The 25,782-nt window shown below is 40.6% G+C and overlaps 1 protein-coding gene across 1 annotated transcript; it reads left to right on the top strand.

Moving 5' to 3' along the window:
• The first annotated feature begins 52 nt into the window (after positions 1-52).
• Positions 53-14,086, top strand: lfng (LFNG O-fucosylpeptide 3-beta-N-acetylglucosaminyltransferase). The gene is made up of 8 exons (XM_088936833.1): positions 53-663; positions 8,659-8,707; positions 9,402-9,504; positions 9,763-9,916; positions 10,044-10,129; positions 10,562-10,727; positions 11,106-11,191; positions 12,309-14,086. The coding sequence occupies exons 1-8, from the start codon at positions 214-216 to the stop codon at positions 12,373-12,375; spliced, it is 1,161 nt and encodes a 386-aa protein (XP_088792959.1). The 5' UTR covers positions 53-213; the 3' UTR covers positions 12,376-14,086.
• The last annotated feature ends 11,696 nt before the right edge of the window (positions 14,087-25,782 follow it).

Below are 25,782 nucleotides of genomic sequence, written 5' to 3'. Positions count from 1 at the left end.
GGTGTGGCTTTCCTGACAGACGCTTTATAAAAACTGTTCCAGTGCGGTTCAAGGGATTTGGATGTTACATGGTGCGTGCAGTGTATCGTTAAGGTTAGAGATTAGAAGGAAGTTCTCTCATCACTACTAGCTTCAGCTATTTAAATCTATAGCCAAAACGGCCACCTGTGCAGTTTAATTGTTTTAAACTCTAATATATATACAAAGCCTAAAATGTTCAAAAGTTGCGGGAAAAAAATCGTGCTGTCTATCGTAGGAGCTACCCTCACCTGCTTGTTGGTACTTCTGTTGGCCGAGCATCAGAGAGCCCAGGTAGAGGAGGTGTTTAACGAGAGAGAGGTCGGGATGCGCTCCCTACAAAGCCTGGAAAACCTACGGACAAAGAAAGGCGCTTCTATGATACAGAGTCAGTCGGAACACCAGCCACAAGATAGTTCCAACCCCGAGCAGGAAAAGGGATTTTCCGCTTATTTCACAAAGCTAACGCGGGGAAGGAGAGAAGCGGAGGAACCAGAATTGCAAAGGCAGTTGGTTACAGAGAAGCCACCTGCAGAGGACATTACCCCTGAGGATGTCTTTATCGCGGTCAAGACGACCAAGAAGTTTCATCAGTCCAGGCTGGAGCTGCTTCTTGACACCTGGATATCGAGGAACCTGCAACAGGTATGTAGGGATGATTTATAAAGCATCAATTCTTATACTTTATACGACGGATGTTGCTAGATCAGTACGTCTTTTATTTACTGTTTTTTTTTGTCAAAAGGTGGTTTTGCGCAACCTGAAATGCTTCAATGCAGCGAACATTCATCCAAATGAATCTTCTATCTTGAGTATTAAAAGCATTTGGAGTCTACAGGCAAGACTTGGGCTGAGAAAACGCGACAGATGAATGGTTTGGGGGTTAACAAAAGAACTTTAGTAAGGTAAAATGAGGGGCTATTTTAGCCCTTGGGGTATAGGACATCTCAATAATGTCCTATTATAGCGCATGTTCCCCCACGGGCAATATAACGTGGATTTTATGATTTTATGAGTTTCTGCGTTATTGACACCTCAACGTTACATTTGGCAAACCGAGAAGACTTTTTGAATCTCCCGTGTGTAGTGGATTCTTTTTATACGGAACAAAGCTACTCGCACTGCTGATCGGTGTCTTACAGAATTAGGTATCCGGCTTGCGGATCTTGCGGATATCGCACATATAATTGCCGTGCCATAATGAGTACTTAAGGGTTTTCATTAAAAATCTTTCATTTTCAATTAATTTCCAAATGCTAAATTGGACATGCATATCTGAATGAATTAGAAACAATATAACCATGTACATGGAATTAGCCGACAAGACTATTGGCTCTAGCGGACAGAAATGCGCACGTAAAATGGCATAAAACCTTCAGTTTTTCGGATTCCCAGCATGAGCCTCTGTCACTGTCTGATCTGCCTTCTCCCAGCCCCATGCGATTTTGGAGGTATAGTCCGTGAAACACGATTAGTGATGCCGATTCATTTCGTGTGACTTGACCAAGCTTGTCAGATGTAAAACCGAGCCAAGAGACCTTAGCTGTTTAGCATAAAGATCTGTCTCCGAAACATAAAGGGAGCAACGGAGAGGCAGAATATAAAGGGAAAAGGCTTTTTCTTCAGCCGTCAGAAGCTGGTGGGAAAAGAAAGTGTGTGAAAATGGAAAGAAGCGCCGTTCAGACTGGAAGCATAATTGATTTAAAGACCCACTCTGTCGGTGAAATCAACTTTAGATCCCAACGCCATTACGGTAATACATATATACACACTGCATTCACTTTGAATTTTTAAGTTGCAGGGTCAGAAGGTTCGTTTTATACAATTCGAAGGACGACGTAAGATATCTGAAGCTGCTCCAAAGGGGTCGTTTGTGCCAGTCTTTTTGTTTTTACGCGTTTTGAGTTCCAGATGTTTCCGTGTACGTCTCTCGAAATACCCCGTGCTCTGTTGTCAGGCTACAACCGTAGATGTCTTCAGATGGGATTGCATTCCCACATGCTTCACTTCGCTCCTAGAAGACATTCTGACACCTACAGCCCCCCCCATATTCCCTTTCTCCTCTCCCCCTGTCAGACCCTCTACCTAGAGTGACATCTCTAAGAATCTGTGCACCAGTTCTCAGGGATGCCTCTGTCCCCCTTGCTGCCTGTTCTCCATTCTCTTTTTGTTTAGGGTGTTTATGTGAATACCTTGGCTCTCAGGATCTATAGCCGCAGCCTGTACACTGTCCTTCTCCAGTGCTAACAAAGCTTCTTTCTGAAGAGGAAAGAAAAGGTTTCTCAGCCTCTCTCCATGGGAACGTGGGAGCTGAAGTTGTGGATTTTTTGTTTGTGGAGAAGAGGGGGTCGACTGTGTCTGGGTCAAGCTCTTGAGTGATGGGAAAATGGAGGCTTCATTAGGGAGAACTAGTGACGGGGGGGGGGGTGGAAGAGAGGAAACCTATTGGACCCCTGATGCTTTGAGCTCCACGCCGAGTCTGACACGGCCTGGAGACAGAACAGTCCGCAAACAAGGAGTTTGAGGAAAGTACCACCATTCACAAAGGGGAATGAAGCAGTATCCCGGCAAAGAAATGCTCTTCTTTGAATCAAGCCTAGTTTCGGCCCAAAATGCATCCGAATCAGAACTTTGAACCAGAATAAAAAACTTTGAATTTGATTTAAAAACATTGTTCAGAATCAAAATTTGATTGATTGAATCAAACCTGTAATCAGGGGTCACCAGAGCGAAGATCACTACATCTATTCCCATGTTTAAGAATGTTTTACCCTATAGAACTGTAGATAACTGATCTACAGTTACAGTTACAGATGTTAATTAATGAAGTTTATTTCAGAAATTCAGATGCACTATTTTTTTACAGATAAACACAGATATTTGATTTCCCTAAACTGAGAGTTTTCCCCCATGCCGTTTCATTCCTGCCTTTCAATCAAAGAAGAAAACATAACATGAGATCAGTTTATTGGCCACATACAATTTCCTGTATTATGAATTTGTCTTTTCGCATACCCCAGCTTGCTATCCATGAGACACACAGACAGGGAGAGAAGCTTGGGATCAGAGTGCAGGGTCAGCCATTTATACAGCGCCCCCGGAGCAGCTGGGGTTAAGGGCCTTGCTCAGGGGCCCAACGGAGTAGGATTCCTCTGCCGGCCGTGGGATTTGAACCGGCAACCTTCCAGCCACAGGCACAGATCCTCAGCCACAGAGCCACCGCTGTGAGGGAAGAGCTCACCTGTTACTCGCTGAAGCATCTATGTTTACCAGGCCTAGATTTTGTTCTATACCTATGAGCACAGATTATGGCATGGTTGGATGTAACACATTTAATATCACACAAAGCGTTGCAGAAGGCCTGGACAGCTGGTGAGGTGAAGAAGACAAAAACCGAGGGCTGGAATTAAAATGGGTGTTGCAGGAAGCAGGATGCCAGGTGTTGAGGAGATAAGCACAAAGGCAGAACATTTACCTCATGAACGATTATCCATCCATCCATCTTCTTAATATTTCATCCAATGCAGGGTCATGGCGGGGGCGAGCCGGGCCCTTCCCAGCAAGCAACAGGCGCAAGGCGGGGTACACCCTGGATGGGACGCCAGTCCATCGCAGGGCGCACACGGATACTGACACACACACACACACGCACACACCTGGAGGAGAATTGTCATTGAAACCAGTCAACCAGCGTGTCTTTGGACTGTGGGAGGAAACTGGAGCCCCCAGCGCAAACCCACACAGACAGAACTCCTGGAACTGAACACAGGGACCGGGCGCCACAAGGCAGCAATGCTAACCACTGCGCCACCCATGAATAAATATATTCAAACAGAATATCGTTTCAGGTGCATAAAATACCAAAAGCAAATCACAAACACCCAGTCCATGTCCTAGTCATAAAGAATTAGCTGTCCACAGTGGCTTCTATGCTTATGGACTTTACTGTCACTCCAGTAATGGCTCTATTCCAATAATACATCCACATCTGACACACTATAAATACTGAAATACTGATGGTAAATATTATGCTGCAGTTAAGAGTTCAAAACAGTTCAGAAGCTGCTGCACAGTACTCTGGTTTAACCTGACCCAGCTGATGTTGGGGTTTCTGGCGCACAGTGTTCCCTCCTATAAGTGTTCCTAAAGGTTAGTGTACATGCAGATACTGTTGACGCAGCTATTTTGTGCTTACTGTACACACTAGAAAGGCAGGTGTTGGGGCAGGGACCAGATAACAGGTGCAGTTAGGAGTAAGACCAGTCTTTATTATATCTTATCTCTGTAAACAAATATAATTCACAGCATTTATTTAGTGTAACTAAGTAATTTGAATATAATCAATATTAAATCTGGAAATTATATCTTTTCTATCATTATTGAAGACTGGGACACCCTAGCATGCAATTAAAAACTAGTGCAGTAACCAAATTAAGACATGGGGTTGCAGTATTCATAGCATGTCTGTAGTACTACAGAAAGTTAGGGAGTTGATAGTGTATTAAGAAATATGCAACAATAATAAGAGCACATTTGTGGTTTGGACTGTTCTAGTTTTAATCAGTACTGATACTGTGTAAAATTCTACCTTACAGGCCGTTTAACTAACAGTCCAGGACTGACTTCAGTGCAGATAAGACTCTGCATGTCGGAAGAAGCTTTTTTCATTTTCACACTGACAAGGCAAAAGCTAATTTCAAACCAGAACAAACTCAGAAATCTTGTGAGTAAAAAAAAAATAGACCAAAAATTGAAACAGATACCAGGTCATGCTCCAAGTGAGACCTTCAGAAAATGTCACTGTACAAATGACGTCAGCATAATAAGGAAGCATCAATGACAAACTGTTACCATCATACAAATAAAATGTGCTGTGCCAGCTGGCTGTTTTGTGTGTACGCATTATAAACTGCAATACTGTATGTAATGTCGTTACCTCTTGATTAACAGAAAAATAAGTTCATACATTCAGCCAGTTTACTTTAGGATCCTATTATATGTACATTTTTGAATATATATACACCTCTTTAGATACGGATGTGGGAGTATTCTTATGACACTTATAAATAAGTGTTATTATACTCATAAACATTATTTGTTATCCTGAGATTCTTTTCTTTTTTCCCTGTTTTTGGTAGTATTGTTCTATAGCACTTCCTGCGTTTCTTAAACTTTTCCTCTTCCAACAATAAGGCTTCTCAAGTACGACAGTGTAGAACTATGAACAACAATTAAACATGAGGCCTTTGTTCCTTGTGCATCCACACAGTGGACATTGTTGGACATGAATAGCGCTGGTTGCTCTGAGAGGTTGTGTAAGCAAGACACTTACAGTAGTGTAAGGTAAAGATCCCCCAAGTCTGTCTCTCTAAAACAAAATGTTATATCATGGTTGCCCAGAAATGTCCATATAAACAGCAGGGAAGAAAAAATAACTGAAATAGAGTAATCAGTGAAACATTATTTGGACAATCCCTTCCATTGTTTTTAAGTCTTAACCATCTGCACAGTAGGACAGCAGATACAACATGAATCGCCCCTCAACTAGTTCAAACACAGGCTATTTCTACATTAATTCCATTTCTGGGCCTGCAAAAGACAAGTGGCATCATGGTATGCATGCAGACCTTAATTAAGAGAATAACTGCTGTCCTCACAAGGAGAGCATTTTTCTCCAGTTGTACATGTGCAGCACTGCTGCATATGGGTTAATTCAATTACAACAAAATTAAATATCCGAGTGAGATAAACCACAGAAATGCCAACAGAACAAGGAAGCACATAACTAGGTAAAAGAATGTGAAGTTGTGAGATGCTTCAGCATTAAAGGTATTATACAAAGATTATCATCTTTTTTCCGAGCAATAATTAAAAAATACTTTTGTGCTGTCAAACTGACAAAATTATTATGGGCGGAACGTATAGCAAAGTTAAGAGAAAGGATTATTTCTGATGGGTGTTTATACCAACTGTTGCTACCTGGCAATCTTAATATTGCAGGTGGTAAAGAGGTTCACGAGTGAGGGAGAATTTTAGAGTCAGAGGAGTGAGAGAAAGTCCTGCAGTCCACTGGACCACTTCACCACACAACTATTGGGGGGGTCTAAAGAGTTTCAAAACAGCACAGAAAAGAAATGTTTGCTTAAATGTCTAATTGAATTTCCTGGCAGCGAGTCTGCAGTGGGACAGGAAAAGGGGCCAGCCGGGTGTCAGTGGGATTGGAGAGGAGGCTGTAGAGCAGAGATAGGCGACACTGAGACCCCAGGCAGTCTTGCCCTTCCTGCCTGTGGAGATAGAGACCGCCAGCCAGGCTACAGGCTTCCTGAGCATTTCAGGCCGCCTGAGCCGAGGTTTGATTTCCTGTGGCGAGTGCGGTGGAGAGGAGCTTCGTCACACCACATCTTTTGCTGCTGAGTAGCAGCTATTGTTTTTTTATTAAAAAAAAATTAAAGTATTCCCTACTGACATTTACTGGTTGATTCTGAGGGGCAAATGCACTGAAAATATGAATACTGGACCATCCATAAAAAAATTGAAGCATCGTCTCATTTTCTGGAGGCTCAAAGTCTGTCAAATCAGGAACCAAATACATTTTCAGTCGGTTAAAAGTTAAAAGTGAAGTGATGTTTAGGACTGTGGATCTCAGGGGGAATAAAAGACACTTTTTAAATCCAAAATTAGTACTAAGCAAACTATACTGCATCTACTGGTAGTTAAATGTGTCTGCCTCTGAGCGATTTTGTCTTTATATTAGAAGAAAGAGACCTGTCATTTTATTAATGTATATAATTCGTGAAAACCTCGATTTTATTTGCTCTCGTTCCACGTAGAAATGTGAAGTATTTTGTTCCCTCTGAAGCCTTCATTCGCTGAAAGAATATTTAAGGATCGCAGATGAAGAAGAAAAAAAAACACACACACACAAAGGACAAAGCTTTCCCCTCCAGACTTCTTTTTAGTTAACCACTGCAGCTGTATGCTAATGCGAGCAAACATATTTAAACTTTACTCACTGGAGAATTTCCCCTGCTTGAAAACGCAGCGCATTGTTCTTCAGGAAAGAGCAAGTGGGAGGGGTGGCGGGGGGGGAGCCCGTGGTGTTGGGGGAGGCTGGCTGAATTACAACACACATTCAATAATCACCACTCACTTTTTCTTATCGCGGCGCTGATAGGATCTGGTAGCTGCCTCACCGATTAGACTTTAGAAATTTAAGCAAACACCTCGGTCTCTGGTCTTTTCACTAGTAAAACCACCTCCCTTAAACAAACAGAGGCCTTGGGTCTGCTGTGTCGAGCAACATCTGCTCCACATTTGTTTCACAAACAGAGCAGACACCGGCTGGCAGCTGTCTCAGGTGAAGTGGTGGGGGAAGGGTTGTCCGTTTCAGGGATTTGACATTACTAGCTGGTGGAGGCTTTTTTTTTGGGGGGGGGGGGGGCTGAAATATGGCATGTAACAAAGAAAAACAGCAAAGAGGGTAGAAGACGGGGTTCTGTGAATTGTTTTGAAAATCCTTTCCAACTGATTGAAACCGACTTGATCCAAGCCAGGCCGCACGCCAGAGATAAGCCACCGGTGAAGGCGGTTGCTAGCAGGTGCTATTTCACCTGAAGTGAAGTTAAACAAATTAACAACCGTAAGAGGAAGAGGGGTCAAGGCGATCTTTAATCAAGGCTTTGTTTGATCTGCAAACACCCCATTCATGCTTGGGCCAATTCCTTGCAGCACCTGCTCTCGCTTATCAACCTTGTACATTAAAGATAGAGAAAAAAGTAAAAGCAGCTTCTTCACGGTGATCTCGGTATATGATATCTAAAGTTTTCCATGACATCCTTTCTCATAATAAAAATGCCTTTATGGATATATCCATCTTTTTGGTCAGTTTAACTTGTATTTCCATTTGTATTGAAATATATATTGGTGCAGTGACAATGTAGGAGTTAATCCATCGCACACAAGACTTCTAGATTATGGGCTTGATATCCCTCTGCAAATAACGCTGTTGTGCCCTGGGTGCTCCAGTCCACCCAGCTGTAAAAAAATGGGGACCGGCACTACTTTAACACTACAGGAACCAAAATCGGTTTTGGCCCCATAAGCCACTGTCTCTCTGGTGTGTTCTTTACATATTGATACAGTCAGTTTTGTGAGTGATGAAAATGATAATATGGTCATTTTCTTTCCTTGGTTAGAGAAGAGGTGTTCGTACAATTATTCACAGCCGTGATGGAAATGGGGGTGTTGGCGTGGGTCACAGGGGATGTCTCCTGTTTGTGTTGTGCTCTTTGCATTGTGTTTAGGTTGCTGAGGCTCTCCGACACAGTTTCCATGGAGAAATCACTCTGGAGTAAAAGGGGCTTTTATTATACCCGCAGACATGCTTTGAGGGAATTGTGCACTTGTTCAGCTTGTTTAACTCACTTGGGTTTGCAGGGAGTAAAAGGATGACATTACGTCCCGCTTTGAGAAGAGAATGAAGGTCTCAAAAACAGGGTGTTTTTTTTTAAAAGAAAAATTGCATTTTTTTTTTCAGAAAGCAACATCAGCTGGCTCCCTGGGGGAGTCTTTCTGATTGGTTCTTAGATGCTTCCAGAGCCACAGAAAGCGCCTGATTGTCTTTTGGTTTGTGTCTTGCAGACATACGTCTTTACAGATGGCGAGGACGAGGAGCTGAAGAAAAGAATGGGTGAGTGACGGCAGAAAAAAAGCTTCCATATGTTACTGGGCAATGAATTTTGGCATTTTTCAATGGTTTGTTATGCTGATCATCAGACGCTGCCCTGCCTCCATTAATAAGTCAGTTTGGTCAGCACAAAATGAAAAATATTTTTTCATAAGAAGAAAATTTTAAGCACTAACGCCTCCTAAATGTACTAGGCATAGGACTAGTCTACGTGTTGGTAGACAAGAAATGATACATATTACCTATTACCAACCTTCCCAGACCTTTATTTTATAATATTTCAGATGAAACCCTTGCATTCTCCTTATTTAGAGATTTTTTTCCAGAATATTAAAAATGGAGAGCAATTCCTTGAGATTACTGTGAAGTTTATTACGTGCAAGCTCGTTATTGATGCTTGAATCAGTCATCTTCAATGAATTCATCAAGGTTTGTTCTCAAAAGAGGGCGGATTGGCTATTCAGTCGCCAGCCATAGCCCCATCACTGATCTCCACCCCGTGGCTGTGCTCCATAGTCCTCATGTAAATCACTCATTGAATTCAGAGAGCAGATTCATCCACCGAGACAGCTGTGTAACAGGTGGCAGATACAAGCTGAAGAACGTAGACTGATCTAGAGCAATGAGTCTCAGGACGGGGAATCTGTCCACTTTGACATTACAATTAACCCTTTTCTTTCTTTCCGTTTTAATACAGGAAGCCACGCAATCAACACAAACTGTTCGGCTGCCCACAGTCGCCAAGCGCTGTCTTGCAAAATGGCGGTAGAGTACGACAAGTTCATCGAGTCAGGCAAAAAGTAAGGTTTCATTTCGAAAGGTTTTTATTTCTGACTTCGTCAAACTACAGTAGTTTACAGGCATTAACTCTCTCAGTATAAAAAATACTCAGTTTTATTTTGTGGGACACAACCTGATTTGTTTGAAATTAGCCTGTTGTCTACTATACTATACAGAAATGTAGTATGCTTCAGTTATGGTAATGGTCTTTTCCATCCAATTTCATTAGTTAGCTTGGACCTAGCAGTAAGTATTCACTTGTGCCTTGTTTTTCACAGGTGGTTTTGCCACGTGGATGACGATAACTATGTTAATGTTCGCACTCTGGTGAAACTGCTGTCCGGCTACGTCCACACACAGGATATTTACATTGGCAAGCCCAGCCTGGATAGGCCCATAGAGGCAACGGAGAGACTTGCAGACAACAAAGTGGTAGGTGGCTAAAGCACTTTGATCTGGCTTGTGGATTAAAAAAACAACTCATCAGATTCCATACACATTTACAAACCTGACGGAGAATTCCGATACTAAAACCATTCCCGTTTCTCTCCCTTTCCAGAGGCCAGTTCACTTTTGGTTTGCCACAGGGGGAGCTGGTTTTTGCCTGAGCCGTGGGCTGGCACTGAAGATGAGCCCGTGGGCAGGGTAAGGAGCTCATTCAGACTGTGGAAAACGGCACATAACATAACTGCTCTGAAATAAATTCAGATTTCAAAAGGGAAACGTGTACCTTTTGCAAGCGGTTTAAAATTAGCCAGGTTAGCCAATGGGTGGAGCGGTAGCACTGTGGCTAAGGATCTGTGCCTGTAGCTGGAAGGTTGCTGGTTCAAATCCTGCGGCCGGCAGAGGAATCCTACTCCACTGGGCCCTGAGCAAGGCCCTTAACCCCAACTACTCCCAGCTACGCCGTATAAATGGCTGGCCCTGCGCACTGACCCCAAGCTTCTCTCCCTGTTTGTGTGTCTCATGGAGAGCAAGTTGGGGTATGTGAAAAAAGACAGATTCCTAATGCAAGAAATTGTATATGGCCAATATCTTATCAATAACGGCCAATTGCCCTTTCTCCTTTTTCTCCAGTGGTGGACATTTCATGAACACGGCTGAAAAGATTCGCCTCCCAGACGACTGCACAGTTGGCTACATCATCGAATCCGTCCTGGGAGTCAAACTGATCCGAAGCAACCTGTTCCATTCCCACTTGGAGAACCTGCAGCAGGTGCCCAAGTCTGGACTGCAGAACCAGGTAAACAGTCTCAGCCTCAGCCTGCATTGGCCAAAGCTTGCACTCCATTTAACCTTGAGGCTCCCAGACAACGTTTTCTTTCAGTCAGTGCAAAACCGAAAAAGACTTTTTTTGCCGATTCTACTGTACTGTCCATCTTTCTGTATTCTAATATGATTGCGCTTGGGTCACATACTACATGGATTGGATCGCATTATAACAATCATAAGGACAATTAGTTACAAATTTTAGGAGGCGCACGGGATATAATAGCATTCGAAAGCAAGTTCTCCTACCACCCTGAATCGTTGCTTATATTTATAGCATGTTAATTAGAGATTGATTTTGTAGCCGCTTGTGATATTTTGTAAATTAAATCCATTGCGTCTCCTATCCCAGGTTACACTGAGCTACGGGATGTTTGAGAACAAGAGGAATTCCATCAACATGAAAGGGGCTTTTTCAGTAGAGCAGGATCCTTCTAGGTAAGAATAAATATTGTGTGAGCTCCATAATACTGAATTTAGACCTATTATTTTTCATGCGTTTTAAGTACTGCCCAAAACCAGGGAGGAAATTACTGGCTGGGCTTTAAAACAATAAATCACAATTCTTGGTGCTTTCATGGCGGATATTCAAATCTTTTTTTTCCTTTGCTTCTCCCTCTTCTGTTTTTGAATTTCCTGTCATACTTTTCAAATGGTCTTTTAACCGATTTCTTACAAAGGCTGTAAAGCACCAGTGCAGTAGATCTGAGAAGGGTGGTAGTATTTGTTTTTAACTTATCTCTGTAGCGATTCCAGCGATGTTATTCCTATACAGTATTCCAATTACACAGTACAGTACAGACTCGATTATCCGACCTTCGATTATCCGAGATTCCGTTTTATCCGACCTAGCAATCAACGAGCTGTATACTTATATGCTATGTACTGTATGCCTACGCATGCATAACATTTTGCCCAATCCCATGTGGCTTTGTCTCTCAGTGCGTCAAATACTGCCATTGACGAAGCTTCACTTGTTCATTTGCGCTCATATATATAATGTTATTATTTGAGATACATGACAAGTGCGAAGAGAAAGGAAGTAGTTCTTTCAATGGAACACGAGCTTGAAGCGTTAAAAAGACTAGACAAAGGCGAGTCCCTGCAAAAAAATGGCATCTGAATTGGTGTGGGACGAGTTCCAGTTGGCGACTGGAAGAGGAAAAGAAATGAGATAGAAAAGTGGTGCTCTGATCGGGCCTCAACTGAAGGACTGAGGGACAGAAAAACACTGAAGAAATGTGAATATGAAATAGTCAGTGAAGCCCTGTTCTTGTGGTTGACACAGCAAAGGGAGAAGGCCATGCCTATCACAGGCCCGCTACTTCAAGAGAAAGCTCTGATTTACAGTAGGTTAATAAACCAGATTTCATACTTATACCGCGCTTCCATTAATCTATGACTTGTCGACATTATCCAACATTTTCAATTATCCGACATACTATGGGTCCCGTTTAGGTTGGATAATCGGGGCTGTACTGTATTTACTCCAGATTACACAAGACAATACAGTGGCAATACAGATTAAACTAACATCCCTCTCCTCTCTCATCAGGTTTAAGTCCGTGCACTGCTTGCTGTACCCAGACACCCCCTGGTGCCCCACCCAGCCAGCCTATTAACGGCCAGCTCCCTTTCGTCAGCCTCGTCCTGTGCTGCCCTGGTAACTCAAGGGCTAGCAGGACCCGTGTCATTTGGCTGTGCAGCTGCTGTTTTTTCACTGCAGTTTTGCACAGCCTCTGTTTGTTTTACTGGGCTGCTGTGCGGCTCACAGTTTCATTACGAACTCTTCCTGCCCTGCTGCTGCCAGTGCTTCTCTCTTCCCAAGGGCGGAGCGAAGGGCCAGCAGAGTGAGGTGTTTGCACCCCACGGACTCCGGTCTGTGGTGCGCAGGCAGTCAGCTGTGCTTGATATTTGTAAATGTTGCTTGTGATGTATTTGCAATTCTCATAGAATGTAAGTTAATATTACTGTGCCTTTTGCCAGCTTTGCTTATTGCCTTTTCAGTTTTTGGTGCTTACAATTACGCCATTATTGCTTTGTGTACGTAATAAGCAATTTGGAAGCTGTATAGGAATTTGTTACAACACATATACTAGCTATCAAAGATGATCTAAAGTGAAAGGGGAAATGTTTGTTTTTTAATATTTCTGTAGACTCCGGACAAAATCATTGATATGAAGAGGCTTTTGAATAGTTTTTGCCATTTCAGTGTTAGTAATAATATTACTTGAGCTGGCAGTTGGCAGTCTTCTAGATGTACTCTCAGATATTTATTTCTGAGGTACATCATTATAGAGCACTTTTTCCCCCTTCATGAATTTTTGAGAGATTTAAAAGAGGCCAGTTGTGCTTTAGGTCTGTTTTAAAATTGAAGGAAGACTTAACCCAAAAAAAATAGTTTATAGATATTGTGATATTTAATTAAATATATTACAGTTTATAAGTGAGTAATATATTAGTAACATTAGTACAAATTAAATGATACAATCATCTTCTTGTGAACAGATGTATAAATAGATGCACAGCTTCCCTTAAACAAAACTGTTGGTTATTTTTTGTAAATTGTTAAATGCATAGAGGGTTGTCACCTTTCTCATTATATATACCCTGTATATTTTTAACATACCTCTGTATAAGCAGCCCTAAAGTATATTTGTACAGTAGATGTTAAATACTAAACAGTTTCCTTAAAAGATACCAAACACTGTTTAATGTGTGTGCCTTGGTCTAAAGACTTCAAAGATGCAAATTGATTCGGAAGGGACATTTTTGAAGTGTTAATATATTTTGTTTCATCGAGATATAAATGGCAGGTGAATCATTACAGGAAATAGAACCTAATATTCACGGAATGCAAGGGTTATTAATCTTTTCCCTGCAGTGGGCTTTAGTCTTTCCCATTTTTGTAATGACTGCTGGGAAATTGGGGACTTCTGAAAAAAGAGAACTTTGCAAGGAAAAAGTCAATTAATAACACAGGGGGCAGCTCCCACCTCTGTGAAGATAACCCACACTGGGTGTGCCTGTAAATCTTTTATTTTTAACAGTATTTCTTTACTGTATATTTTTCATGGTTGTAATTTGTATATAATTCTGATTATTTTTCTGTGGATCAGAAATGCTTCTGATAAACTTTTACAATGTTTATTGACGGCCTGTAATCCTGTTCTTTTTGTATTTATAATCCAGTATCTGGATTTGTTTTGGTTTTGTTAAATTGGAGAAGAAAGATCAATGTAAATGCCTCTCAGGGACAATAACCTGATATTGTTACCATGGAATCTCCAGTGGTTCCCATCATTTGCTTTTAATAAAGCAGCTTATTTGCAATTTAATTGTGGTTTCCATGCTTTTTGTCCTTCATCTTTCCATTCAGTCATGGCTGCTCTGCCAAGCAATTCTCTAGATACCTTTCCCCACCGATCCATGCAACTACACGTTTTCTAACCCCTCTTTTTAATTCAGCGTCACAGGGGAGCTGGAGCCTGTCATGGTCTGCTCTGGATGGAACACCAGTCCGTTGCAGGGCAGACACACAGAGAAAAACACTCATACGAATGTACACCATGGCCAGATTTCCTGGAAGCCAATTAGCTCACCTGTATGTTTTTTTTTTTGACTGTGGGAGGAAGCCGGAGCAGCCGGACAAAACCCACGCCAACATGGGGAGAACATACAAAGTCCACCCAGACAGCACCCCTGGTCTAGATTTGAACCCTGGGCTGCAGCACTGAGAGACACTGTTAACCACTGCGCCACAATGCTGCCTCATTTTCTCACCTATAAGAAGTCTACTTTCTATACAGTATACACACAGATGAACATTGAAAATACAAGTCTTAAGCTTCACATCAATAGCTATTTGTGCACATAATGTTATTGATATATATTGTACATTATAAATCATGAGCAGGGCACATGTTAATTGTGTAGAATTGATCGTTGGGATGACTGGCACACACAGTGATTCATAAAAGGTGCCATGTGCAAGGCATTTGAGCTAAAAATGTGTTGATTAAGAATTTGTACAAAATAAACTTAAAAAAAGTTTAACTTTATGCAAGGGCAGCAGGGAATATGACCATACTTTACATGACTGAAGGCAGCCTGTCTGCTTTATCACTTTTCAGAAATTGTAGGCGGGGTCGCCTTAAGGTGTTTCGCTTTTAACGCTACACTTGTCATTACTAAAAACAACATATTTTGAATCGTTTTTCAAAATATCGCAAATGCAAGTGATCTCCATTTTCCTCTTAACACAGCCATTAGGTTTTTTTATTTTCACAGCAGCGAAACTATGTTGTAATAAACAAACAAATGAATAGTATAATGCTGACAACAACACCGAAACTGCACAACGGGGGTATCGTAAATATTTTTACTAGCAAAATTAAAACACAACACCACGGGCTATACAGTGTATCACAAGACACAGTACAACCTAAGCTTTTCAGCAGTGTGTTTCATAACCAGAAACCAGAGGAAAAAGCTTTGCTTATGTTTATGTACCGTTTCAGTTTAGAGAAGCTACAAAATCCTTCGATAATGATCAATTCTCCAGCAAAACGCAATCGCAAAAGCAAAAATATGTATAAAATACATAAAAAGCATTGTCCCCTACCTTGAAAAAAGGTGACTTCCAAGACTAAATCCATGTGGAAAAAACAATCAACAAAAGAAGATAATATTGCCGAAGGGCAATATGTTATGAAATATATTTTCAAACCGACCGGGCTCTGGAAAAAGGCGATGTAATTAGGTCAAAACAGCTGTCATTCAGCGCATTTTGACCATTCAGAGACTTAGGGAGGGTTTTTAGCTGTCTTTGCATTGCCTGTGTTCTTTAATTTCTTTCTATCAATAAATTGAAACTCACATAGCCTCTTGACAATCTGTCATAGATACACACCAGAAGTGTTCAAAAATGTGCAAGAACTCTTTTCGTTTCTCCATAAACATAATAAGTATAAATATACTTTTCATTAATTTATAATAATAATAATAAAAAACTTTATTTTATATAGCGCCTTTAAAGGTGTCTTCTTTACAGAATGACAACAACAGATATACACAATGAGAATACACAGAGGACACAGTAGATGGGGATACTGAGTACCCCAGGAGTAGAGGGGTAAAAAACAGAATCAGTTAAGCAAAGGCTCTTCTAAAGAAGAAGGCTTTTGAGTCTGGATTTGAAGGAGTTTAGAGAAGGTGACTCTCTGATATCCTTGGGGAGAGAGTTCCAGAGCTTGGGGGCATAACAGGAGAAGGCCCTGTCACCCAAAAGCTCTAACTTTTGGCAACCAGAATCTGCAAGGCGAGAAGAAGCTGGGCAGCCTTGTGAAAATATGTCAGGTCATTGGTGCCATTCTTCCAGCCCTCTCCTCCGTCTATCACACACGTGTTTTGCGTGAAGCAAAATCTGTGACGATCCTTTACACCCCTTGTTTAATCAACTCCAATTACTCCCATCTGAACAAAGACACCGACTCCTCAACTCCAAAACCAATAAAGTTCTCATTCATACCTGTAGCCACATCCTTACTTAACACTTCATTTTTTTTGCAAATATGCAGGTATATCGTTGTTCTGGTGTTTTATTTTTCTGTTTGTACACCAACACTGCTGCTGAAAAACAAATTGCCCCCTTTGGGATAATAAAGACTCTCTCATAGAATTTAGACCAGCTTGGGTGGCAGATAGGAGGCCAGAATGAGATAAGCGAAGGCTGTGAGGTGGGGGGTAGGACAATAGTAGACAACAGACAATTTGCTAACTGTTTTTTTGACAAGAAGTGGAAGACTGACCAAATATCAGACACTAGCCTTTACAGAGGCAGATCATGTCTGTGCAGACATTGCATCAGTATTGCCAGGACTGTGTTAATGTTCAGAAAAATCACACCCAAACTTACATTCATGACATTTTCATTTTGACAGTAAGACATTTTTTTACAGATCCGTCATTTTGATTTGACCCATGATCGTGTTCATTTTTTCTGTAATGGTGTTTAATATTTAAAATATTTGAATGACACCATTTAACCTGAGGATTATACTGCTTTTAGGTTAAAGCTGAATGATAAGTTTTTAATTGTACAACCCTTAAATAACACGAGCAGCTGGTTACACAGAAGTTCAACGGATCGCTTGAAAACTCCTTTATTGTGCCAGTTTGAAAACTTGTGCCAGTATTCTATGCATCTGCTTCAGGAGTGTAGCCAGTGAATCTGAGACGCGGATTTGTGCAGAGTAGTCAACTTAACCACACAGAAAATGAATTCTTAGCTTATATATATATAGCTTTATTACTCAATCACACTGTATGTAGCATCATGAAGAAAGTCTTGCTGACTCAGGTCTGTTGATGTGAATGTTCCAAGTGGCCTGGTCTGTGGTATTTAGGAGGTGTGGTACAGCCTTTGCAGTTCTGCCCTCAGGCATGCTTGGCATACGAAGAGAACTGCCACTCTATACTTTTTAAACAATGAGAAAAGCTTTTTCCCATGCTGGTGTTTAAACATACTCATATTCATAATCAGTGGGAGCAGTGGATACTGAAGTATCAGTCTTAGTGGAACTCCAAAGTTCATTTTCAACACGATACATACAGTATAGTGAAGTGTGGCAGTAGGCTTAGGCGTAGTAGGCTTCAAACAATTACTTAAGAAGAGAGAAGTTTGCAGATACAAGCAGGTCATTCAGCCGACTGAGTTAGTTTGGTCTTTATGATCTGATCTTTAATTGATCTGAGGCTTTCATCCGAACATTTCTTGTAGGAAGAGATGGAAACAATGTGTTAACCAGAGATGCACATTGACTTCAAAAGTACTGTATGGTGGCAAAGGCCAGGATGTGAATCATTCTGCTTGTAAATCTGTGTTTATTCAAACTTGGAGTACAAGCACAAGAAGGAGGCTTAATATCCTGAAGCGAGGATGTATGTGGAAAGCAAAACCAAGAAGGGAGGAAGATTGCCTTCATTTCAAAACAATGTCATTTAGTTCAAAAACAGTTGTTGGATTTCACTTGTACGTTTTGTCATGGGAGAGCTAATTACATCGCCCTGCTCCGAAATCATGTCTTTGATTTTAATTAGATCCCTTTGGGATTTAGGGATGTTAAATGGAGATCAATTGTCGGCTGTCAGTTTTAAATAAATATGCCCAGCAATAATTCAGGCAGACTAACAAATTACATGAGAATACACCACCAAACACACAAACTATTTAAATATTAAAATATTGATATATTCAAAGAGCGTAGATATACATTTAGTAAAGCATTCATAAGGTACAATGTATTCGTTTCTATGATAGCACATTTAAACAAATCTAAAAATTATTCAGGATTCTGTTGTATGATGTAAGTTAAATACAACTTATTTAGAGTGTTGTATACCATAGAGAGGTCTGGACAGCTATTGTGTGTCCACAGGGCCTGAAATAGTAAATATGAATGCTCAAGATTAGTCTAGTAAGTCGACTTTATACACTACTGTAACGTGCTTCTATTTATTTCATAAGTGACTCAGACAAACTATTTTTAAGTTGTTATTCTTCTGACACAGAGCTATTCAGAAAGGTTGGGGCACATTGTTTATTACAATGCTTCATGCAAACACAATTATGGGGTACTGGCTTCAAGAAGTACACAATTTTTATTAAAAAAACTGCACTGAGAAAGCTATGTAGGCCTGTCTCGTGTTTTGCAAACTAATTTCGACCTTAAATTTTGTTCTTTAGATTAACTCACATAGCCTGATTTCCAGTCTTGCAATGAGCCTTTCAGTTTGTTCAGATGAATTTTACTTTGTTTCAACAAGCTATAAATGTTTTTGTCATTTCTGACACATTATTATTACACCAAATGTGCTTATTTTACAATTGAATCCACAGAACGATTGCTACAGCAACTGGACTTTAGATTAATATAAATAAACATTAACCGAGTGGATTGGTTAACAGATCGGTGACTTTTTTTGTTTCTGTAGCTGTCGCATTGGGTGGCAAATACAAGACACTTCTCGTTCTTCTTGTTCTTCTTCTGAAGCAATAATTACGTTTATTATAGTAGAAAAGTGAGAAAACTGACCGATGACCTTCTTTTTCCATTCCCATCTATAAACGCATGCTTAGATATATAATTTGTGGTTCATTTGCATTCATTTAAGCTGTTGTCCTCAGTTTTTCCGCAGAAAACACAGCTGTCCACAGCACCATGCCTAATCCAAACTGAAGAGTCAAGGGTAGTTTAGGCTCCCGTCAAAACTCTTTTTTTAGCATGCAGAGCCTCCAAAGGCACCAAAATGTAGAAAAGCACATGGTAGGTGTGTGATCTAGAAAAACATCACTTGCAAGAGCACACACATACAAGCACTGGAAAAATTAAATTCCAGAAATGCTGGGAATTAGGATGGATAGAAAATGGCTTGTGCTCTGTCACTGTTTTTTTTTTGTGGTTTTAAACATGAATCTCAGAATTAACAGCAGAGCATGCTGCAGGAGCATTTAGGATTAGGAACGCGGGATTAGGATTCTTTCATTCCTCAGGGAGCCCTTTGAGCACATAGCCAAATGCTAATCACTGTGAACCTCTGAAGAGGAGTGTAAAGATTGAGATAAAGTCTTCACTGATAACATTAGGAGACTAGTCACACCGGCTGTTTTAAGTGGACTGCCCTAATCCTTATATCACATGTTGCTGAGATGTAAAGGGATCATAAGTAAAATGTGGAACTTTTGGGTGAGCATTTTACTATATAGTACAATTGGCTAGGCATTAATAGTTTTATAACACAACAATGATTCTTATAATTAAGGGACCTTTCTTTTGCAAACACAAATGTGCAGTAAACCTTATTTATTTATATGGATACATTTCAAGATCCGAGATTATTTTTAAACCAATACAAATGCATAAAAAGTTATCAATTTGGGATTTAAAATCTTTATTTATCTGCTCTGGCTTCATACTTATTAAATTTAGAAATATTAAAGGGGCAAAAGGCTCAATATTTAATAACATGTTTAACCAGGCATTGGGACTCTCTAGTGTGATACATTTGCTAAAAAAGAAGAACACCTGATTCTTGAATTTCTTCATGCAAGGAAAAGAACCAGTGCATTTAAATTATTTGGTTTGCATTCTGTGCTTATATTTACTGCATATGCAAAATCTCCCTTGTTTAGTAAGATAACCACCAGTTGCTCGGTTAATTAAACTACACCCATCCGATTTGTTAATGAATTAAAGGAAACTATGTGAAAACTCTCTACAATATGTGAAATTATTTGAAATTTGCCAGTATGCTTGTATTAGTTTTTTTTCTAAATTTGCATCTCTTATATTTTAGTTAGTGCTTTTAATAATGTATTGACATTTTCTTAAAAGTCAGCTGATACTACTGTACGTTGCGATTGGTTTTCACTTTATCTCTATAAGGAAAATGTTCGGAAAAGTTAATGAAAGGCTAGAAATAATACTAACAAGTGATCAACTGCTTTTTGATGTAACATCACCTCATTTTCATGGTTAAGGGCAGGGATTTGCAAGACATAAGCACATACTCAGATATAAACAAAACTCCAGATGTTCTTCATTGCCTAAAGCTGCGTTATTTCAAGAACAGTCTGAATAAAGTGCACACTAAAAATATGCAAACTCAATAATTGTTTTAAAAACCATTCTGCAAGCACACCAAGGAAAACATAGCTTAATTGAACATCATAGTGTCTTGTAGGTCTACATGGAGATTACATACTGTAAACTACAAACTATTTTTAGTCTTTCTACAAGTCTATTTATGGAGAACACGGGACTAACAACATGCTTTAATGATGATTTTCAGCTTCTTAATAGTTTTTATGGCTGGAAATATTAGTTTATGAGAAATACGTTTTTCAGAGACCTTGTGGGAATTCATTCTAATCTTCAGTATTGTATTGAATTTCACTTAACTCCACTGTATGAACAAATGCCTACAGTTTGTAAATATCACATAACACATTAAATATGCCCAATTACAGTGTTTTTGTAGGAACCAATGTTATTATATTCAATTCAGAAAGCATTTTTAAAGTATAGGTTAGGGCTAAATCATAAGGCACTGTAAAAAGTGCTGGAGATTTTGTGATGTCCTCTATAGCAGGGGATGGATTTTATGCCTTACAGAAAATCTTTTCATTTGGTTTAGTTCGAGTCATAAATCTTTTGTTTCACAATGGATACAGCTGCTTGGGTGGTGATTTGTCAGAACCCAAGTGCAAGAGCCCAGAGAGCGAAAAGTGAAAGGTGAAAATGAGATAATGAATTGCTGTCCGGTGGGTCTTAATCAGCCCAGGCCGGTCAGTAAAGGGGAGGAACGACGATCCCAGGAGAAGCCGGACCAACTGAATCCCTGGCGAGAATAAAAAGGCTCCTCTTCACAGCCCGGCGGAAAAAGGGAGTTTCGGGTACAGAAGAAACCTGAATAGCGAGGGCCCTGAAAGAAACCGAACTGTCAGGGGTGAGGTCGGCAAACTCGAGGGTTGAAGCGGTAAGCGGTGAAAATGACAAGTGTAGAAAAGGTGCTGGCTTGAATTAGAGACAGCTGCGTCAGGTGATGCGGAGTGCAGGCTAGAAGCTAAGGCTAGAGCGCCGGGTGATGCTTGGAGCTGCTGCACTAGACGACGCCGAGAGCTGAGGCTGCTGCACAGAGCGGAGGCTGGAAGCCGGGGTTGCTGCCAAACAGAATCGGACGGTCGGAAGACAGGGAGTCTCATGTACGGGAGAGACAGAGCTGCGAGCTTCATGGGAAAGGGGCCAGACGGCTTACAAGGGCAGACTTGAAGCCGCCGAGACTGCCGCGCAGAGCGAAGGCTGGCGATGTGTGAGGGCGACACTGGAGCTGGAAACTGCTGCGCAGAGCAAGGGCAGAGGAGATAAAAGGAGGCTTGGGTACGGAGAAACCGAATAGCGAGCCTCCAAAAAAAGGACCAAACGGGGTTCAGGGCAGTCCTGAGACTGCAGCTTACATGCAGGGTTAAAGATTGTCTAGCTCAGCAAAAATAAAAGTGGCGAGTGAGACGGAAGTGCCAGTGAAATGGTGCTGTGGAAAAAATGACGATATGTCATCAACGCGGCACCTCGGTTTTATATAGAAAATAGGAATTGAATAATAAGCTAATTAACACGGATCGCGAAAAGGTGATCCAGACAGAGCACCAAACTCCTAGAAAACTGTAAGCCCTCGTGAGAATGTGACGGTTTCCCAGAGCAACCAGTAGCCGAAGGATGCCGGTTATGACACTACCAACTTACATATTCATGCTTTTTTTCTCTATTAGGCAAATTTTGTTCCACATATGGCAGGTCCATAGTGAGTCCATTCTACAATATTTTCATATGAAAGTGAACAAATGCACTCTTGATTCCCCACTTTCATGTTCTTATTTTTGCTCTCAATACAATTTTATCACATCATCATACTTATTTTTGCCCCTCTCCTGTGATTCTGAGGGGAGTTTATCTACTTATCTGAGATGCCAAAGCCTTTTTACAAGCCTCTGTACAGAGACTGGGAAAATCACCAAACGGAAAGAGTTTATTGTGCAAAACTACTTGCCCTTGTGAATAGGGGCTGGAAATTTTTTAAAATGCTGTTACAACACAAAACAAACACAATGGAAACAGTAACTGTTGTTTATAGTCTCAAAACTAGTTATCAGATCAGGTAAATTAGTGCAGCCTCATCATAAAAGTGTTGTCTATTCATTCATTGAAAACAATGCAAATGTATATTTACAGAAAAGTAGTACAAAAAATGAGTCAGATATTTAATCCAGTAATAGAGATTGATGTTTGATTATAATTTGTATGATTAGTTCATTGAACTACCAGGATGATTTTCAATTAGATGCAAACACATATTCTTGGCATAATAATGTAATATAATAAACCAAAGAAATGTGAAAAACATTTAAATAATTCACATTTTGTTAAATGTGGGAAATACTACTCAAATTGAAACACTAGAAAAGAATATTATCTAGCTAGATTCTGGCACTGTTTCATATACAGCATGAGTCTGATATGTGATCTTCTCACATAAAGAGTGATGGGGTTTTGAGGTAAATGAGAAATCATTTCATAAAACTTCAATTCTGCAAATGTCATTTTTTAACATAACAGAAATGTGGAACTGATCGAAACAGAAGGTGACAATCTTTAATCTGTCCCTTTTAAATGACTAAATGAATACAAGAATTTTAAAGCTGTCATTTCTCATTTTGCAAAGTCAGAAGTCATTGTCACCACATGGCTCAATGCTCATAGCTCATGTTTCACTTGGCTATTGTGTCATCATGAAAAGACGATATACCCCTCATGGAAAACTGAGCCAAGTTTAAGGTCAGCCAAAGATTCACACTGCGATACAATCCCTTCAATCATGCATTTTGGCTGTCTGAAACCAATTCTGATGAAAAAGACAAAAGATTTAGAGTCTGTGCAGACTGTAAAGCCTGCGGAATCCTTGTATCCAGACAGTTATATTCACAAAAGGCATGATTAGATTATTTAGAATTATAGACTATTATTAATGCCTGCTACAAGCAAATGCCTAATGGTTAGAATTGGTCATTCCAGACTTCTGTCTTCTCAAAGAAAAGTTACTATTCAGATAACAACACAAAGAGGGTCTCTCAAACGTCTTTTTTAGCTAGGGAACACGGAGACCCCAAGCTGCTTTCAGCTTTTCTAGAGGGTATTATTTCTTTCGTTTCCCCCAAGGAACACATCCTGTTATCGGAATTCAGTGGGGAATAAACCTCTGGTTAGGCTAAAATAAGATTACAGATTCACATCTGTAGCAGGATAAAAATGATCTGTCCTTAGGGGACAAAAACAGTTGTCAGGATATGAAGTAGAGAGAGTAGGTCAAAACCTGGACACACAAACATGCACCCTAAAAACAGAATTGGTTATAAATAAACATTGCTCCAAAGAATGAAAGAGAAATGAGGATAGAACTAGGTTTCTGTATTTAGATTGGGATTAAGGATAATGTATTAAAATTAAACGTCTGAAGAATGTTGTGTAGTCTCATACATTTTCCTAGAGATAATAAATACCCCTGTTATTACATATCCTATATATCCTGCCTACACTATGCAAAAGTGAACAAGTACAAATGTTAATCCATAACCACAACATAGAGTTGAGTGCATGGTGTGCTGAAAAAAGCTTCAGCGTTCTCGATCCCTGGAAATCTTCTATCGGGAAAGGCTATCTGCTCAGACACAAGGGATTACACCTGGGTGTGATTAGTACCAGTGGAAGGGCAGGTTTCTAGAGAGAAATTCAACTAAAAATGCTTAAACTAGATTGGAAAAGGAGAGGAAACAAATAAAATTGAAAGGGGGAATCCTACAGAAAATGGATAATAATAATTGCTTACAAGTACAGTATATAGCACTTTTTCTGGACACTCCACTCAAAGCACTTTACAGGTAATGGGGATCCCCTTCACCACCACCAATGTGCAGCATCCACCTGGATGATGTGATGGCAGCCATAGTGCACCAGTACACTCCCCACACATTAGCTATCAGCGGGGAGGAGAACAGAGTAATGAAGCCAGTTCAGAGATGGGGATTATTAGGAGGCCATGATTGGTAAGGGCCAATGGGAAATTTGGCCAGGACGCCAGGGTTAAACCCCTACTCTTTTCGAGAAACACCCTGAGATTTTTAATGACCACAGAGAGTCAGGACCTCAGTTTTACGTCTCATCCGAAGGACGGCGCCTTTTTTCAGTATAGTGTCCCCGTCACTATACAGGGGCATTAGGACCCACATGGACTGCAGGGTGAGCACCCCCTGCTGACCCCACTAACACCTCTTCCAGCAGCAACCCTAGTTTTTCTCAGGAGGTCTCCCATCCAGCTACTGACCAGGCTCACACCTGCCGAGCTGCAGTGGGCTGCCAGTGGTGAGCTGCAGGGTGATATAGCTGCTGGCGTAACAGAATGTAATGGTGAAGATTAAAATAGAGCATACACAGTTTTTTTGGAGAGACAATAAATTCTCTAAAAGAGAATCCAGGCATGTACTCCAGATGTATCAAGGGTCTCAGAAAGTCCATGTATGAAAATATTCAAAAGGTGTAGTTTTAGACGTATGCAATAGAGCAAATCTTCAGAAGGCAGGAGAAAATAGGGAGGCATGTTTCGCAAACATGGGGAGAACATGCACACAACACAAAGAAACAAGGCCTAAATTAAAAGGGAAACCGGGATCCTGGAGCTGGGCGCCAGGAGTGCTGACATCCCACACTACTGTACTGGTTGAAACAAATAAGCAAATAAACATAACCATCTTTCCAAAAAAGGTATTTCTTACGGAAATAACGTAAACCTTATGAATGACATCTGGCCTTCAAATTTGGGATCCCCCCAGCCACTTATATAAACACCATAACCTTTTTTTTCGGGATTTTTTTTTTTTGCTGCTTCAGGAACTGGAGGCTTAATTCATATGACCACTGAGGCACAAATAATGTGGTTTTATTACTCACAATATATCCTTTATCTCACGGAGCATGAAAGAAATGCCATCTAACTGCAGAACAAATCTTGGCACAGTGCAGAACTTTTCTTCTTATCCTCTCAAGGGGAAGGAAAAAGAGAGGAGATGGTGCATTTTTTAAGCAGGCCCAGTGTTACTTTAGCGAGAGGAGGGGGCTGAAGAGAAGTTAACCGACTTGGGCTCCTTGTGCCACAATTCAATGCCAAAAAAAGGGCTTTCCATTGTGTCTTCGAACAAGGGTTTGGGGGTTGGGTGTGGTTTATTAAAAAGAGGCCAGGCAGGAACAAAACAACACAGAACAGCAACAAAAAGTTCTTTCTTTATGTTTTCACGCATCCTTTTTCATGTAAGTGAGGTGCGTTAAAGCCGTCGCTGGAGTGTGAATAAAGAGGACATGGACACTGAGACTACAGCTGCCTCCTTTAAGCCCTCCCATTCAGGAGAAGACAACACACCCGTC

Source organism: Atractosteus spatula, chromosome 18 (genome assembly GCF_055471065.1).
Source record: "Atractosteus spatula isolate fAtrSpa1 chromosome 18, fAtrSpa1.hap1, whole genome shotgun sequence".
Taxonomy (NCBI): Eukaryota; Metazoa; Chordata; class Actinopteri; order Semionotiformes; family Lepisosteidae; genus Atractosteus; species Atractosteus spatula.
Note: the sequence above shows the minus strand (reverse complement) of the source record. Positions and strands in the feature narration are given on the sequence as shown.

Bases quoted from the DNA above. Each gene is read 5' to 3' on its own strand.
- lfng (XM_088936833.1), top strand. From the start codon at position 214: ATGTTCAAAAGTTGCGGGAAAAAAATCGTGCTGTCTATCGTAGGAGCT. The intron at 8,708-9,401 runs GTGAGTGACGGC...GTTTTAATACAG, and splicing joins GGAGCTGAAGAAAAGAATGG to GAAGCCACGCAATCAACACA. The intron at 9,917-10,043 runs GTAGGTGGCTAA...CTCCCTTTCCAG, and splicing joins GACTTGCAGACAACAAAGTG to AGGCCAGTTCACTTTTGGTT.